Here is a 15,896-nt window from a genome sequence, read left to right on the forward strand (position 1 = left end):
GTACCTAGTAGCTCTGCTTGCGAATGTAATAAGACGTCATCTCCATTTCGAAGTCTGAGTATGGACACAACGTGAACACAACGTGAACACAACGTGAACACAACGGGTACTGTAGCGCGGTGGAACGAAATTTTGATCAGTAACCGGATCCAAGAGTATAGGCACGAAATAAGCGAAGTTAAGAGCAGTCTCTTGCAATCCCTACTTTGTTGAAGAAACCGAACCATACATGTAAATCATGAATGGGCAGCACTACTCGATCGAAAACATTCGAAACTTGAAAATCGCCGAAGGCCCAGATCGACAAAGAAAACAAAAGAGCTACAATACAGCCAGCCAATCTTGCCCAGCAAGATGCCGTCATCTGTAGTTGCAGTGCTCTGGCATAGGATCCATGCTACAGTATAGAGATGCTCTAATCATCAATATGGCGCCGCCATCTCAATTGAACCACCCACACAACACTCGAAAAAGATGATTCAAGTCTAAGCAAAAGGTATAGTACATAATGTCCCTCTCATCCCCAATCCCTTCGCCTCTCTCCATACAACCAACACAGCGCCAAGCCAAGCGAAGTAGCAATGAATGAGCAATGTTAGCCCATCGAAGAATTAGCAAAAGAAGACAAAGAGCACGATTCTGCTCGAGCTGCTGGAGTTCCTTCCGATCCGTCAGAGTTGCACTATATACAGTGCAGCAGCTTCCAGTGCATAGTAGATATCTATGAGTTCTCATGAAATAAAGCAAGAATCAAGAAAGAGCAAAACTCCGCTCATCAAAGCTCGCCCTCCTCACTCCCGCCGCCCTCATCATCATTCTCAACGGCTTTCGTTGGTTCCGGTGACGGTGGCCGGGCTTCTTCCGGAGGAGGTGGCGGAGGAGGAGGTGGAGGAGCAGGTGGAGGTGGTGCACGGGAGTGGTTCGAATGTTCTTCGTAGGATGGCTTCCTGCCACCAGCAGATGGGCGTCGCCTGCGCTCGTCTGATTCTACGTCCCAGTCACTTCGATGACGGTCTATTGGCCGTCGCTCAGATCTAGCAGAGCCCGGAGACCCGTGGGAGGACATGTTCTGTTGTACTATCTCGTCGATCCGTTGCTGGATCGGATCCACCGGTTGCCCCGGCTTACTTCCCCGGCTGGCGCTATCACGGCGAGGGAACGGTCGAGGGGCAGGGGGCAGAGGATGCGGATGGCGTGGTTGTGAGTGATGGGGAGGCGGCGGGAGTTGTCCCGCAGGAACGTGACCGTTGCCGTGGTGTCGGTCTTGGGATGACGGTGGCCCTCCATTAGAGTAGGGAACAGTCGAGGATTCATGCGCAGGGCCTCTCTCGGCCACCACGCCTTCTGATTCCCTCCGCTGTCGCTTCGGCGACCGTGTACCATTCTGTCTAGCTGGCTCGTGGTCGCGCGATGTAGTCGATTCGTGCAGGGTGCGGTCGTGAGTCTGCTCTTCGGGCTCCCTGGACCGCTTGCGCCCATTGACGGGGTCTGTTCCTGGCGCGGACTCTGTCGTACCGCCCGCGCGCGGGATCCTGGTCTTCTCAGTACCCTCGTCTGACGCGGTGGGGGCGGACAGATAGTACGTATTTCTTTGCAAGGCATTGTGTTCATATAATTGTGCCATTCTCGTGACCGTACGACGCACCTCGTGGATGTCCACATCGATTTGCTCCCACCAGGGCCGACCGAGTTCGTCGTCTTCAAAACCGACGTCGCAATGCTTGGCGGCGGCGTACAGCGCGGCGGCGGCGATGTTGCGAGCGGTGAACTGTAGGCACAGGACGGTAAACATCGAATCATTGACGAAGGCCCATGACGCATTGCGCATCTGTTTGTTATCGGCCACGTTGAAGAACAGCAGGAATTCGTAGAGGATGCGATACGGCTCTTCCAGCTGCAGGTCGAAGCACAGCGCCTCCAGTAGGGTATCCTCGTTGACGAGAATCGTGTCGCGCCATTTCCAAAACTCTTTGGACTGCTCGTCAACCACCAGATTCGGCTGCTTCTGGGCTACCCGACAGCAAGCAACCACAAGCTCCTTCATCCTCCGCACATTTTCATCAACTTTTGTAGCCAGGAACAGTGCCGTAGCAGCGATGGGGTAGGGGTGCATTCCGGGTCGTTGCGGTAGATCGACCATACTGTATCGCATGAAGAAACGATGGAGGTAGACGGCGGCCGTCGCAAGCGTGAGTTGCGGCAGCTTGAGCATGATACCCACCTGGGAGATGAAATTCACGCCCTTGCTGCGGGAGATATTTTCCGCCTCCATCTTCATCCCATCGAGCTGTGACGGCGTTCGTGTGAGCTCCTCATCAGTGAAGAGCCACTGGGCTTGGGTCGCGAGGAGGACGGTATTCGAAGGCGCAGGAACAGGCCTGGGACCTGGACGGTGGCCGCGTGGAGAGGCCATCGTGTGCATATGAGCTTTATCCGTAAGGGTCAATTCCCTCGAAGCACAAAGCGACGCTAATGAGAGCAAAGTTTATCCCGAATGAGTCGAAGGTGGCAGAACTGTACACAACGTGAGAGGAGATCGATCCCGAGAGCCCGAATCCGCACGCGAAGGCAGGCTTGGGTAAGATTCCGATCGAGTGTTCTTCAGTCACCCTACTTGAAGGCTGTCGAAGGAGCCGGGCAGTAAATGAAGGCGCACCCTTAGTGTAGCCCACTGGCGACAGTGAGCCACTTTGTCTCGTCGCCTGGAGTTTTATCGAGTCGTTTCAACCATGGCCCGCGGGTGACTCTTCATCGCATCGGATGCCGAGAATCGGGAGGTCAGTCGCACCACGCGTGTTAGTCCACGAGTCGCGACAGTAAGCGTTATGGGAGAAAAAAGGTAAGTTTCGCAGCGGCTGAGTGCGATGGACTGGGCTGTAAATCGTGAGAAACTCGTGGTGTCGTCGATTATTGCCGGAGGAACCGGTCAAGCTCCTTTCTAGAGCGGTGGTTTTTCTTAACTTGCACTTGGCCCAATGACGATGCGGCCCGGATCATTCAGTTGTTCCGATCTAGATCGGCCGCCGCGTAGAACCGGCATTCGGACTAATTGTTACTCTCACAAGTGGTTTTCTCAGTGCTACAGTTGTCATAAATATACCAAGATGCTATAACACTGACAGTTGTGTCAATCAGTCCTCAATGCACTTTTCAGTACAAATACGGTGCAACAGCTGGTATTATCTCAATTGCCATGAATATCCGCCCCCGCTGGGGCTCAATGTCAAACAGTGTAAACTCCACAATGCGCCCTGCTTATATGCATGTAGACTTGTTACAAGAGTGAAATACAGGTCAATAAACAAGAGTCGTAAAAGGAACAGTATTACTCTTCCTCGCTGACCTCGCTCTCATCTTCACTAGGTGCGTGGTACAGATGCGACGAGTATGGTGGCTGCGACTGGTGGCTACGTGCCTCTTCTTCCTCCCGCGCACTTTCTTCAAAGGCCGCCTCCATCTCAGCGGCCAGGGCATCATCGTCATCCAGCTCAGCTTCATTCACGAGCGGCGCAGAGACAGGCTCGCGAACTGCAGGCGCTTTCCCGTGGCGGGCTGGTGAAGGAAGTCGGAGATGGTCAACATCTTCATCGTCTTCCTCCTCGTGATCGTCACTGGCCGGTGTGTGCGTATCGGAGAAGTAGGTCGTGTCAATTCTCGAGGGCCGCGGCGAGCCCATTTCGATAATCAAGTCACCGTCAATGATGATATTTGACCCCGGCGAAGGCTCGGTTATTTGGGACGAGACCAATCCCAAGCCAGTCTCAGCCGGCGGAGGCTTCGCTGTGCTCACCCGCACGTCATCCTCTTTGACGACCTTCCGGTCGGTTCCCTTGCGCTCAATTCGTGCCGGAGACTTCGGTGGTGCTTTTGTCGGTGTGGACTTCGGGGGCCTGACAGCCTCTGCACGCTCCTTTTTCCGGAGCAATGGTTCCCGCTGCTTCTGCTTGTCCGGCACGGGCTTGGGACTCGGAGTGGGTTTGACAGCAGACATCAATGGTGTCGCAGCTTTGCCTACACTGGTATCTGAGGCAGATTTGTCGTCATCGGCGTTCTCCTTTGGAAGAAAATGACGAAAATCAAAAGGGTTGTTGTCATCCGCCGGGCCGTCATCATTACCACTGGCATTGTCAGACGCCCGATCGTCACCCGATCCATGGTCTTCCTCCTGTAACGTTCGTAGTTGCTCATATTGTTCAAGGACCTGCTTGTGTGACTTCGCTGGGGCTGACCGAAGATTAAAGTTGAGCTGTGTCGTTACTGGTTCTAGTACGAACACTTTCCGATTGGCGTCAAATACCAGGACAAGATTATGTTCACCAGATTCCAGCGCAGCTTGTGCCGGATCTACACTGCCTTGATATGTGTAGGTCAACACATTGTGCTCGGCATTTGGTGCTTTGTCCGTGATCGTCAGATTGTAACGATCCCGCGATTGCCTTGATCGAGAGATTTTAGATCGGGCGGTCGCAGATTTGGTTTTGTAGTTATATTGAATGTTGACTAGCTGGGAGTCCGATGCGCCCTTGCCAGCGAGCCTGTCACCCAGCACAATAGGATACTCGGCTTGTTTTGTTGGATCGATCAACCCGCTGGTGGAGAGAGCGGGGGCGGCCATCGGGAATCGGGGTCACAGGAGGAGGGGTGGTGAAATGAAGGTCGCAAGTTTCTGTAGATGATGGAGTTTCTTCATGCAGTCAAGGAAAAAAACTTCATGGCTCAGAAGGGTTATAATCAGTGGCACGGTATGCAAGGGAGAACGTCACAACAGACGGAGACGGCGACGGCGGCGGCAGCGCGGGGGGGAGAAGGATAGATCAGAGACCGGAAACCAGCACCGGTCGCAGAGAAGGAGTCTTGAAGAGAAGCGTCAGGGGGGTTTCGGAGGCGAGAAGAGGCGTATAGAGTCAATGAGGAAGAGTGGTCTGAAGGTTGTCGAAAGGGATGGGGGAGATAAGAGAGGAGGGAGAGGGAGGGAGCGAGGAAGCGAGGGAGGGAGGATGACGGATGGATGGATGGTCCAGACAGTGTTGGACGGCGGATGCCATGCCTTATCGGGTTAGCGACCCCCGGGTGTCCTGACTTCCCTTATTGAGGAACGAAAGACGCTCATCCCTTCCTTCACCTTCAATGACACTGACTGACACTTGACACTGACACTGACAATGGCCGATTTGTTGGCTTTGTTTGTTTGTTGGCAGCTTTGCTGGCAATATCCTTACAGTACGTTCTTTGTCACTTTGTCACTCGGTCACTCTGCTGTTCAATCAATCGCCCCGTCCCTCACTAAGCTGGCGATGCTACTCGCAAGGTCCCTTTGGAAGAAGGCCCTGTGGTTGTACCACCCCCAGTCAGCTGTTCCAACCGCCCTGCCAAGGCTCGGTGTTTCCGTGTCACTTCCTCCCATTCGTAGGCTAAATCATCATCGTCTTCGTCCTGCTCGTCTCCCAACTCCGTAAGGATCATTCCAAAATCGCCCCCAAGTCGGCCAAGGCTGGCTGCACAATACAGGACCTGGGTCAAGAGACTTTCGCGCGAGCTCTTGTCGCGAACATTAGGAAGATACGTGCGCAACGTATCCGCGAGTAATTTGACCAGCTGCATGGGAAAAGTGGCCAAGGCGGACGGAAGACGTTGAAAGGGGATTTCTGCACGGGCTGATTTCGAGGCTACCGCCTTGACTCGACTATCGATTCCACGTAGACCGGCAACCGCCAAATTAGACTCGGACTGGTCAGGAGAGAAAATGTTCCTGTATAAGGAGACAATGGCAAAACTTTGTTCGCGGAAAATCTCAATATATCGTTTCAAGTATTTCTCCGTCTGGTGACCATCTGACCAAGTGCCTGTCGCACTGTTTTGTTTGTCAGTCTTGTGAAGTCTGCGCTGCGTCTCCTGGTCGGCCAACTCTCGCAAAGGATCCAGGGCTTCCAGCATTGATACCAGATTTGCCAGTCTACAGATCAAGAACACTGCGCCCAAGGCACCCTCACCGGAAGTAGCCCCTCCGTCATTGTATAGGTTTTCCAACTCGGGCGCCACTCGCCGCAGCCAGCCAACGGTCCTCATTGCCGCTGCTAGCCGCAGATTCTGCAACCGAAGCCCGGCAATTAGATTGGAAGTCATATCTTTCATCGCTTCATCTGCCTGCATGACCACGTCGTTGATGAGTGGGGAATCCGGATACAAAGTCTGTAGTCTCTTGATGTGCGCATAAAGATCCAGTGCAGTCGAGTACGTGGTCGAGGCCGAGCTCCCTGTACCACCTGAGCTTGCCGCGGCGGATGACACGGCTGTAGAAAGCAAGGTTGGCAGCTCCAAAATGTCCGAGAGTCGGTCCACATTTCTTGCCAATTGCATAACTTTCTTCCGTCGCTCGAGGGATACATTCTCGGTTGCTCGGCTATATTTCGAAGAGAATAGAACTGCTTCCTCGTCGAGTTTGGGGATTGAATCTCGTAGTGCTTGGGCGTCGCGGGTCAACTGGGGGATAGTTGTGCGAAGGTGGGACAAATGGTCCGCGGAGGTCACGAAGGCTTTGTGAGAACGGTTGGAGAGCGCTTGAAGGGACAAAAGAGTCGAGTGGGAGGACTGCGTTAAGGATTGAGGCTCTGTCGTCTGCAATGCTTGAAGGGAGAGGGTTGGTAGACGATTGAGGTATTGGGCTGTGGTGGGATTGTGCTCCGGGGAGCGAAGATCGGAAGGAGCATTGGTGGTTGGGCCCAGCTGAGGAGCCAGGAGCTCGTAAAGATAGTCGGCCATAACTGCTTTCACCCGATCCCAGAGGCGAAGAAAGGAAGGAGAGTTGTGGAAGAGTCTGTAAAGTTGAGACAGTGAAGCTAAGTCACCTAGACAGGAGAAACTGGCCAGCTTTGGTTTGCGACGGATATCGGATTGGCACGGCATGCCGCCTTGGCGGGTCACTGGCCAGCGCAGGCTTAGTCTGTTGCGGGGAGTATTATACATGGTAGTTATGGAAGTACTGTCTGCCCACAACTTCTAAGCCACAACTAGATAAACCTCATTAACATGATGGATTTCTCCTTCCGGATTGAATCTCAGCTCACGCAACATACGTCCGACAGGATACTTGTTGCTTCCACCTCTAGACTTCACACCTATTTACTGAGTAGCTACCTAAATCATCTGAACTTCACATCTTCACCTTGCGATCAATTTCCGCCGCTCCGCTTCCTGTCGAGTCAACTACTCCAATATGGACGGCACTCGCATAAAGTGGACTTCAGAACCAAAGCTCTTGAGACCGAATAGAACTATCATATAGATAACAACAATGAGGGGGAAAGCGCCTCTACCCCACACTGTTCCCCACATAGTGTCGTCCTTTCCGGAAACGGGCAAGAACTGGAATGGGATGAATTACTTACCACAGTCATGCTCCTGCAAGCTGGGTGGAAGAGGGCAAGCAAGCAAGAAACTAGGATTCCTCGGGCAATTTATGGTCCCTCAATGGAGTCACCTCTGGCTTTCTTTCAGACGCAGTGGTGGGCAAAGATGACTATATCTTACGATGCTGAATGTCTACGAAGTCTGACGCGAACTCAGTGTCAACTGATACGTAGATAGAAGCGCCAATTAGAAAAGAAAAGATAAACTTTGTACGGAGTATAAGGAGGATGATTATCAAAATGACATAAAATGACATCAAGCAATAAGTTGCTTGCTGATCGATTGACTAAGACATGAGTACCGATAGTTTCGTGAGCTCTACACTTCATCAGCTCCCGGAAGGTCAAGATCAAGATCCAAGGAAGCCATCTAGCCTGCTAGTTTGCACTGTAGCATATTTAGTAGCTGGAACCATGTTCTAGTCTACGGAGTAGATAATACTGAATGATGAATTGTGCCTGAGCTGGCCTTTGCTGACTAACCAGGGCACTGACATCACTGGACTGCGCTAACTTGATCAGGCAATCCCCAGGTTCCTCCAATGGTCCCGCCGCATTTGCAAATCCTCGTTCTCCTCAACAACTCATTTTCTAGATTCTCCCATCGATCGGTTCTCAAAAGACGAAGATCGATTCGCAAGCCACGAGCTTCTCGGGAAATTGAGCAGTCAGGGGTTGCATTTTTTTCGTTTCACTACCCGCCGCTAACTACAGTCTGCTGCGATTGTCCTGTACCTCGCCTCGTATCCCCACATCAATTGTACACCACCGCATGCCAAAACAACAACCATGGGCAAGCCGCGGGTAAGTGTCACAGCCCCTCGATGGTGATCCCACTTCGGTCGCTCACCTGTTTCACAGATGATCATCTTGATCCGACATGCTCAATCAGAAGGGAACAAGAACCGCGAGATTCATCAGACCATCCCGGACCATCGGGTTAAACTCACCCCGGAAGGACATCGCCAGGCTCTAGAAGCAGGAAGCAAACTACGCGCCCTCCTCCGACCAGATGACACGATACACTTCTTCACATCTCCCTATCGTCGCACACGTGAAACCACGGAGGGCATTCTTCAGTCCTTGACTTCGGACTCGCCATCCCCATCCCCGTTCCCGCGGCATACAATCAAGGTCTATGAGGAGCCTCGGTTGCGCGAGCAGGACTTTGGCAATTTCCAGCCTTGTTCGGCCGAGATGGAACGAATGTGGCTGGAAAGAGCTGATTATGGACACTTCTTCTACCGGATACCCAACGGTGAGTCTGCCGCGGACGCCTACGACCGTGTCAGTGGGTTCAATGAATCGCTTTGGCGCCTGTTCGGAGAGAACGACTTTGCTAGTGTCTGCGTGCTGGTTACGCATGGCTTGATGACGAGAGTCTTTCTCATGAAATGGTACCATTGGAGCGTGGAATACTTTGAGGATCTACGGAACATCAACCATTGCGAGTTCGTTATCTTGAAACTCAATCCAGACAATGGTAAATATGTCCTGCAAAATCAGCTCCGGACATGGTCCGATCTGCGCAAGGAAAAAGAGCTGGAACGGCAACAAGAACGTGCAGCGAAAGGCCTCAGCCCTGCACAGCCCGCAACGCCATCGGAGACAACGTCGGTACCGGTTAGACGCAAGTGGGGTGGCTGTCCCGAGGGGTGTAATCACGGAATTCGAAGAGGAAACTCCTTGCGTTCAGCTCGAGCACACGGATCAGAACAACCCAAGCTTCACGTGGACACTTCATCCCCCGTCTCCAGGAAGACAGGCGATCCCAAGGACAACTCCGACAAGACTAAAGCTGACCACGATGCTTCTCCAACTACAACCTCGAGAGATTCGGCCACGCGTGGAGAACCACATATGATCGCAGCCCCCGAGCCAGCACTTGGAGATCGGTCAAGGGATGTTCGCCCTTTAGAGAGAACACATCCTGCTCCTTCGCCTAAGTACGAGTTCCATGGCACGCAATTAGAACTCGAGGTCTCAAGCGCGACCTCGGAAAAGGCACTGCCCATCCGAACGAAAGCCATTGCCTTGACTGACACAAGTCAATCATCCGACCAGCCATTTCCCTCATCAACCCGCTCCAGCCCCAGCCCCAGCTTAAATCCGGTCCCGCCCCGGCCAGACCTCCGGCACTTCCATCGCGACAGTGAAGACCACCTCCTTCACCCACCCCGCTCCACCTACGCTTACATCCACCTGGTCGGCCGTGACGGCGGAGGCTCCCTGAGCGGAGCGAACAGCCTTGCACCCTCTGAGGACGAGCGGGATGAGAAACACGATTATCAGGACCACCACCACCACCACCACCACCATCACCACCACCACCCGAGCCATGAGCACCAGCATGAACCCACCCAGTCGGCTCCAGAAGCCCGTCCGCGCTCCGCGTCCACTTCCACTTACCTCTATCCCCACCAACATCATCACCACCACAGCCATCGCCCGGACCCCTCTCGCAAACCATCTCAGGATCTCGGCAACGACGGCGACGACGAGAGCAGCAGCAGCCGACAGAGCGATCGACCTCGTCGCACCCGTTCTCACAATTACCCCCGCCATCCTCATCATTCCACTACCTCCAGCGGTCGTCGAGCCATCCAAGCGAAGCGCGTAGCCAACATCCTCACCCAACATCAACTGCAGCCGCATCAGCAACAACCCGACGACCACGATGACGACAATGACGACGAAGATCATGACGAGTATTTCTCCGAGCAATGCGCAACCTGCCAGGCGGACCAGTCTCAGCACGTCCACGAAGGCAGTAATCAGACTAACGAACCCGAGCACGAGCACGCAGACGACCCTAATGACCACACTGAGACTACTCCCATGAACCCCGAAGTCGAGGACGAAGACGACAATTTAGAACTCCAACGCCGCGAAGACCAAAGCATTAGAGGAAGCGTCTACTGATTTTTCGTTTCTTTTTTCTTTTCCCGTCATGAGATCTTAGTTATCTACCACGAAACACACTCCCCAGGCATCAAATAACCGACATCTATTCGATTATTCATACACTGCATAATACACATTTCTCAATCTATCCTATGATGCATCACAGAAGACTGCCCTCACTTCCATGAAAAAGATGATGAGATATGTGCAATGACAGCCCATGAATCATGCAGCATTATTATCTAGTACTATTCCCTTATCAGGTTGGTGGGTGAAGGGAGATACTTGGCCGGGCTGTGCCCTTGGTCCCCAGCCATAGATCTTCGAGGGGGTAGGAAGAATATTGTTTATAAGAGACTCCAACACCAGTGGTATAGACGTACATACTCAAACGAGCACTCACACAGATACATACTATCCATTACGGAGAATGATTCAATCCAAAGGGGAAAAGAAGTTTTGTTTTGATATACAATATAAACACAAAGTTTGGTTTGAAGTGGGTTTCTTTCATAAATCATAACACTGCCTGGTTTGAAAATAATTATAATTAATAATGCCTGGCAACCGAAGCTCGTGCTGGAACTGCAGAGGGGTAACAAGATGCTTGTTTTACTTCTCCATAAACCCTTCCTGACGCACTGACACATACTCACACACCACGAGGCTGAAGATGAGGTTAATAGGGAGTTTTTAAAAAATGTTGAAGAGCAGGGGTAGAGAGATGTGCGCGCGCGCGTGTGTGTGTGTTGCATCAGGATTCGGTCTGGGTTCACTGAAATTATGCAAGTTGTTTCATCCTCCTCCACAGTAGCATGAAAAAGCATAGCAGTTTTCCACCTCCCACGTGAGGACGAAAGCGGGCACAGACGAAAAATAGAAAGTGATAATCCTCCGCCATCTTAAATGCAGGCCCTCGCGACAATGCTCCTTGCGTCGAGGGGTTCTCCTTGCCAATGGAAACTGGAAAATAAAACCAAACAGGTCCTCTCTCCTCATACAACAGACAAAAGTGTCTCAGGGTAGTGAGAGCAAGAGGTTCATCATAGCCCCTCTGTCTATATGCCAATGCAAAAAGAGGTCATTAAACAACGTTGCATCCTTGGTGATGCATAGCGAATCAAGTGCAAACGGGGAAGCGAGTGAGAGCGCCTCCAATCAACTTTTCTTTCATTGAATGGTCTCAAAACCCAGGCGCCAATGGTGTGAGCGATCGACATGAATTGATAAAAGTCTATGTACCTGGCCGAGCGGAAGGTGAAATCAAGGTAAAGCTCGACCAGCTGACGAACAGCGAAAGACAAGAAGTGGGGTCGAAGCGAATGGGGGTGTTCTGAGAAATCCCAGAAAGCTCCCCAAAGCGAGCGTCGCAGGTAAGACCTCAACGCGGTCTGAAGAGAGATCGCCTTGGGCCTTCCGTATTAAGATTATCGACGGAGCTCCGATGGTAGGCTGGGGGGATCGATTACGCAGCCAAATTATTGCGGTGATGGTACAGTGAGGCGGAAAGAGAAGTCATCAAGTGATGACTCCCCACACGTTCAGCCAGACGGGAGTTCGATGGAACACTGACTGAAACGCCCAGAGGGAGACGAAGCAAGGCGGTCGGTATTAAAGATGTATGTGTCGAAATTGGCTCAATGCAATAAACCCAGCATGTCGTCAAATTTGAAAACGCCAATCGTTAAATAGATGCAAGAAGCGAATGCTATATGCAGTGTGAGGTTTGTGAAAAGCCGGAGCGAGAGCTTATCAAGGGCTGATAACATGTCTTCCGGCTTCAATGTCGGTGACCGGGGAGGCTAGAGACTCTCCCTCCCAAGTGTAGTGGTCATCGACAGGGCTCAGGGAGCCAGAAGAGACGGAGGATGAGGATCCGACCGTCCATTCGTCGCTGTCGAGATTCAAGTCGCCATCGAAACTAGCCAGGTCGTATCCATATGCGCGAGCTGAGTCACCGATCTCGATGTAGTCGTAATCCCAGCGGTAAGTCTTATCGCTCTGCACGCGCGGCAGAAATCGGGTCTTGGCGAAGTAGAACGCGACCGTGGCCAGCAGACCACCACCAACCAAGTCCACTGCATAGTGGTGCGACAAGTACATCGTCGCCCACCACATCCACAGAGTATAGGTGACGAACAAAGGCTTCAAACGGGGGAAAACATGGCTCATGAACAAGGCAGCCAACGTTGAGTCCGCCGCGTGCAAAGAGGGAAAGGCGCCGAACACGACGGGAGATTGTCTGAAGCCTGAGGTGTACAGGTCTATTCCCAGGAGCTTGTCGATGCGGGCGAGACCAGCAGGATTACCGGGCATCGAGTAATCTGCCGGTGCCAGGCCGTACAGGTTCTCGTACCACGGAGGGGAGCATGGGAAGAAGAGCTGAATAGCAACTGCAGTCATGCTGATGTAACCAAAAGTACGGGCGAAAAGCGGAACAGTGCCCGGAGGACCGAAGATGAACATGATGAGCGAGCAGACGAATGGCGCGCCGTAGTGGCAAAGGCCGTAGGGAATCCATGCAAGCACATCAAGAACAACATTCTGGTGAGCAGACAGAATGTTGCTAATGTTTGCCCCATATAAGATATTCTCCAGGGCCGGAAGCACGCGGACCCAGATCGCAGGGCGCCAATCACTTGGAATGAACCTACAGCGGGGAAAGTCAGTCATTGCTCGCCGTCTGGTGGTGCCAGATGCAAGGCCAAGACCTGTGGGTGCACTTACTGGCAGGCGTAGAAGAAGATAAGCCAACCCGCGATGGGCAGGAAAGGAAGAAAGAACTGGCGTGTGATCGGGAGCAGCAGCGAAATCAGGAGTAGCGTGAAGACGGCTGTTTTGGCCAAGGGGCCGGGGGCACCCATCATGCTGAGGGAGAAGATCCCGATGATCAGTAAGAGCAGATACTGGAAGTCATATAGTGTCCACCGATGGCTTTGCAGTGACCGTAGGGTATCGACGGGCGAGAAGGAGGTCTGCATTGTTGAAATCGATGAGGTCGGAGAAAGCCTGCTGCGCAGCTTCGAACGAATCTTCCGTCGCATGCGATGCGGGACCAGCAATTGGATAGAGCGCCATGGTACTTGGATCTGAAGCTTGCCGAACTGGTTCTGCGTGCGATCCTTCCACGAAGGAAGGGAACTATTCATCTTGGCGGCTAGTCTCGGAACGAAGAGACTCCGTGGAATGGCCGAATGGGTTTCTTCTTTATTCGTCTAGCGAAGTTGCCAGAGGCGAATGCGCAAGTAAAGAATAGAGGTTCGAGGCGAAGCTGACGGGAAAGGGGAGGGGATGGCGTGGTGTTGTCTCGGCGTCAATGTGACAGACAGGAGTCGAGGGGAGAATGGACCCTGGAACAGAACGTTTCGATCGCTGCTAGTCTGCTCCGACAAGCGGAGAATTGAAATTGAGTTATAGCAACGACGTGGGAGCGCGGGCTCCGGTCTCCAGCGGCCAAACGAGGTTGTTCGGGGAGGTCACGTTGGCAAGGGCTTCTCTGACGCAAGGCGGACGAACAGTAAGGGCGATAGAGAGACAGTGGACCGAGAACGAGGAGATTAGTCGCGAGGGGCGCAAAGATGGCCACGGAACCGGAGGGATAGGAGAGTAAACGGAGGAGAGAGTAGGAGAGAGACAATAGGTAGATAGGAAGAGAGGCAGAGAAGGGTTGTAGAGAGGAGGAGGAGAGGGAGAACAAAGAGGAGGAAACAATGAGAAGGGAATCTGAGGATTTTGCAAGTGGTTTTGCTTTGGGGATGAGTAGTACTAGTAGTCGTATTGAGTGAGCGAGCGAGTGAAGTGAGACTTGGGACTGGGACTGGGACTGGGACTGGACGGGGCGACGGACCACGACGGGTACGGCGTAAGGCAGTAATGTCGTACTCGTATTACCAGTTTGGCCCCGTATCATCCGTATCATGTCGTCACCACTGGCCGTGTTCTAACACTTTCAAGGCGTTTAATTTACCGCCCATACCCCTTTAGTGTTTAGTTTCGGTGGTCAGCCTCGGAAGTGCCTGAGAAACCAGGGTCGCTGCCTATTCCAAAAAGGAAAGAGAGAGAAAGAAATTGAAAAAAATAAAAAAATCAAAGCAGAAAATTTCTGCTCGGACGACGGAGACCGCAAATGCCGAACTACGGATCGGGGCGGGCTTGAGGCTACAATAGTCTACTGTGTACACCACCACAGCACCACCAAGCTAGTTGATTCCGGTTCCTGAATAGTCGCTTGTCATCTTCATAACTATCCAATTCTATATAAATTGAGCATGCGGAGAATATGTTGACGCGGTGCAGTAGGAGAGCTGTGCGTAGACAGGTATGCGACAGTTAGACCACTACTATAACTCTGACTCTGGTCCCTTCTACTGACGATGGTCTGACTCTGATCTGTAGGTCTCAGATAGAAGTAAAGAAGCATTTTGCTTTGCTTTAAGAACAACAAACCCAGTCATTCTCACCTCCTCCGCGATGCGCCCAACCCGGTGGTCCCCATAGATTCATGGCCGACCAACAGGAAGCAGTGGATCTCCCATCTCCAATTTCGCTTAATCCACAACGGTCTCACAAATCGGTCAAAGAAATTCACCGATTCCGCCTACGGTCAGTCTGGTTGGTCACAATTGTTCCGCTTGGCGCATAATTACTGATCATTATTGATTTATTGATTATTTCCTCGTATGTTTGTTGAGGCCCGAGGATTATCCCACCCTTCCCCCATCCACATGTGTATAATAATCAGGCACCAGATAAATCGGGCCCCGGCAATCCGGCATCCGGACCCAAAAAGATATTGACAAAAGTTTCTCTCACCGCAAGGCCTCGGTTGATGATATATGTAGATGGACCCTACATAACGACAAGCACGATCTTAGGAGGCGGATTACCGGCTGGTTAATCTGATGGATAATGATCGGAGGACCTAACCGCCGGTGCTCCCGCGACAGGCCCAGGGCACAATGTGATGGATAGAGAATTGGTCGTATTGCTTACCTCTTGCAGTAAGTTAACGAGGGCTCAGCTCGGACAATAGCCGCCGCAGCGTCCAGATTGATAGGTACATGTATGTGATGGGATGGTTTACGACGATCAGCCAACGAGACGACGAGATGACAGCTACCTAGTAACTACAAGAGAGACGCAGCAGAAAACTGCACCTTTTGTCTCTTTCCCAGCCACTTCCACCCATTCAACTCGAAACAATCGCCTGTCAGATTTGACCACGCGCCAGGTGCACCAAACCCAGATGACAGCTGTTGTTGCGTTTTCCCTAGTCGCTTTGAGCCTCTCCAAAGCTGGGGAAAGGACAAAGCAGGAGGACTGATTGATTGCCCCAAAAAACCCCCAATCCTCCTGAATATCACAATTCGCAGGCCGCCCCTGAGTGACAAACAGCCTTTTCTCCTTCCCCTGATCTCGATCTATGAATTGGAATTAGGCAACATGGCAACAAAAGGGTCGAGGGCTGGAGAAATGATATGCAGGTCTAGAGTGTCTAAGCAACAGTCTAGTCACGAATTATTAGACACTTAGTCTCTAGTTGAACACTCACCACACGAGAGCAAGAGGGATGGAGCGAAACGGAAG

At 52.2% G+C, this 15,896-nt stretch overlaps 5 protein-coding genes across 5 annotated transcripts; 1 reads left to right on the forward strand and 4 right to left on the reverse strand.

Annotated features, from left to right (window-relative positions):
* Window positions 1-474: 474 nt before the first annotated feature.
* ASPACDRAFT_79123 (putative cyclin) lies at window positions 475-2,832 on the reverse strand. The gene has a single exon (XM_020205324.1). The coding sequence runs from the start codon at window positions 2,411-2,413 to the stop codon at window positions 776-778; it is 1,638 nt and encodes a 545-aa protein (XP_020055552.1). The 5' UTR covers window positions 2,414-2,832; the 3' UTR covers window positions 475-775.
* A 297-nt stretch (window positions 2,833-3,129) lies between these two features.
* On the reverse strand, window positions 3,130-4,675 carry ASPACDRAFT_79124 (uncharacterized protein). The gene has a single exon (XM_020205325.1). The coding sequence runs from the start codon at window positions 4,613-4,615 to the stop codon at window positions 3,326-3,328; it is 1,290 nt and encodes a 429-aa protein (XP_020055553.1). The 5' UTR covers window positions 4,616-4,675; the 3' UTR covers window positions 3,130-3,325.
* Window positions 4,676-5,283: 608 nt separating this feature from the next.
* On the reverse strand, window positions 5,284-6,759 carry ASPACDRAFT_30214 (Dor1-like family protein; the record flags this gene model as incomplete). Its single annotated transcript, XM_020199709.1, has 1 exon — window positions 5,284-6,759. The coding sequence occupies one exon, from the start codon at window positions 6,757-6,759 to the stop codon at window positions 5,284-5,286; it is 1,476 nt and encodes a 491-aa protein (XP_020055554.1).
* A 1,436-nt stretch (window positions 6,760-8,195) lies between these two features.
* Window positions 8,196-10,328, forward strand: ASPACDRAFT_43879 (acid phosphatase DET1; the record flags this gene model as incomplete). The annotated part of the gene is made up of 2 exons (XM_020201334.1): window positions 8,196-8,210; window positions 8,268-10,328. The coding sequence occupies 2 exons, from the start codon at window positions 8,196-8,198 to the stop codon at window positions 10,326-10,328; spliced, it is 2,076 nt and encodes a 691-aa protein (XP_020055555.1).
* A 1,734-nt stretch (window positions 10,329-12,062) lies between these two features.
* ASPACDRAFT_52643 (phosphatase PAP2 family protein) lies at window positions 12,063-13,459 on the reverse strand (the record flags this gene model as incomplete). The annotated part of the gene is made up of 2 exons (XM_020202641.1): window positions 12,063-12,960; window positions 13,038-13,459. The coding sequence occupies 2 exons, from the start codon at window positions 13,457-13,459 to the stop codon at window positions 12,063-12,065; spliced, it is 1,320 nt and encodes a 439-aa protein (XP_020055556.1).
* Between the last annotated feature and the right edge of the window lie 2,437 nt (window positions 13,460-15,896).

Source organism: Aspergillus aculeatus (assembly GCF_001890905.1).
Source record: "Aspergillus aculeatus ATCC 16872 unplaced genomic scaffold ASPACscaffold_9, whole genome shotgun sequence".
NCBI classification, from domain to species: domain Eukaryota; kingdom Fungi; phylum Ascomycota; class Eurotiomycetes; order Eurotiales; family Aspergillaceae; genus Aspergillus; species Aspergillus aculeatus.

Coding starts and splice junctions, on each gene's coding strand:
- ASPACDRAFT_79123 (XM_020205324.1), bottom strand. CDS start 2,413: ATGGCCTCTCCACGCGGCCACCGTCCAGGTCCCAGGCCTGTTCCTGCG.
- ASPACDRAFT_79124 (XM_020205325.1), bottom strand. CDS start 4,615: ATGGCCGCCCCCGCTCTCTCCACCAGCGGGTTGATCGATCCAACAAAA.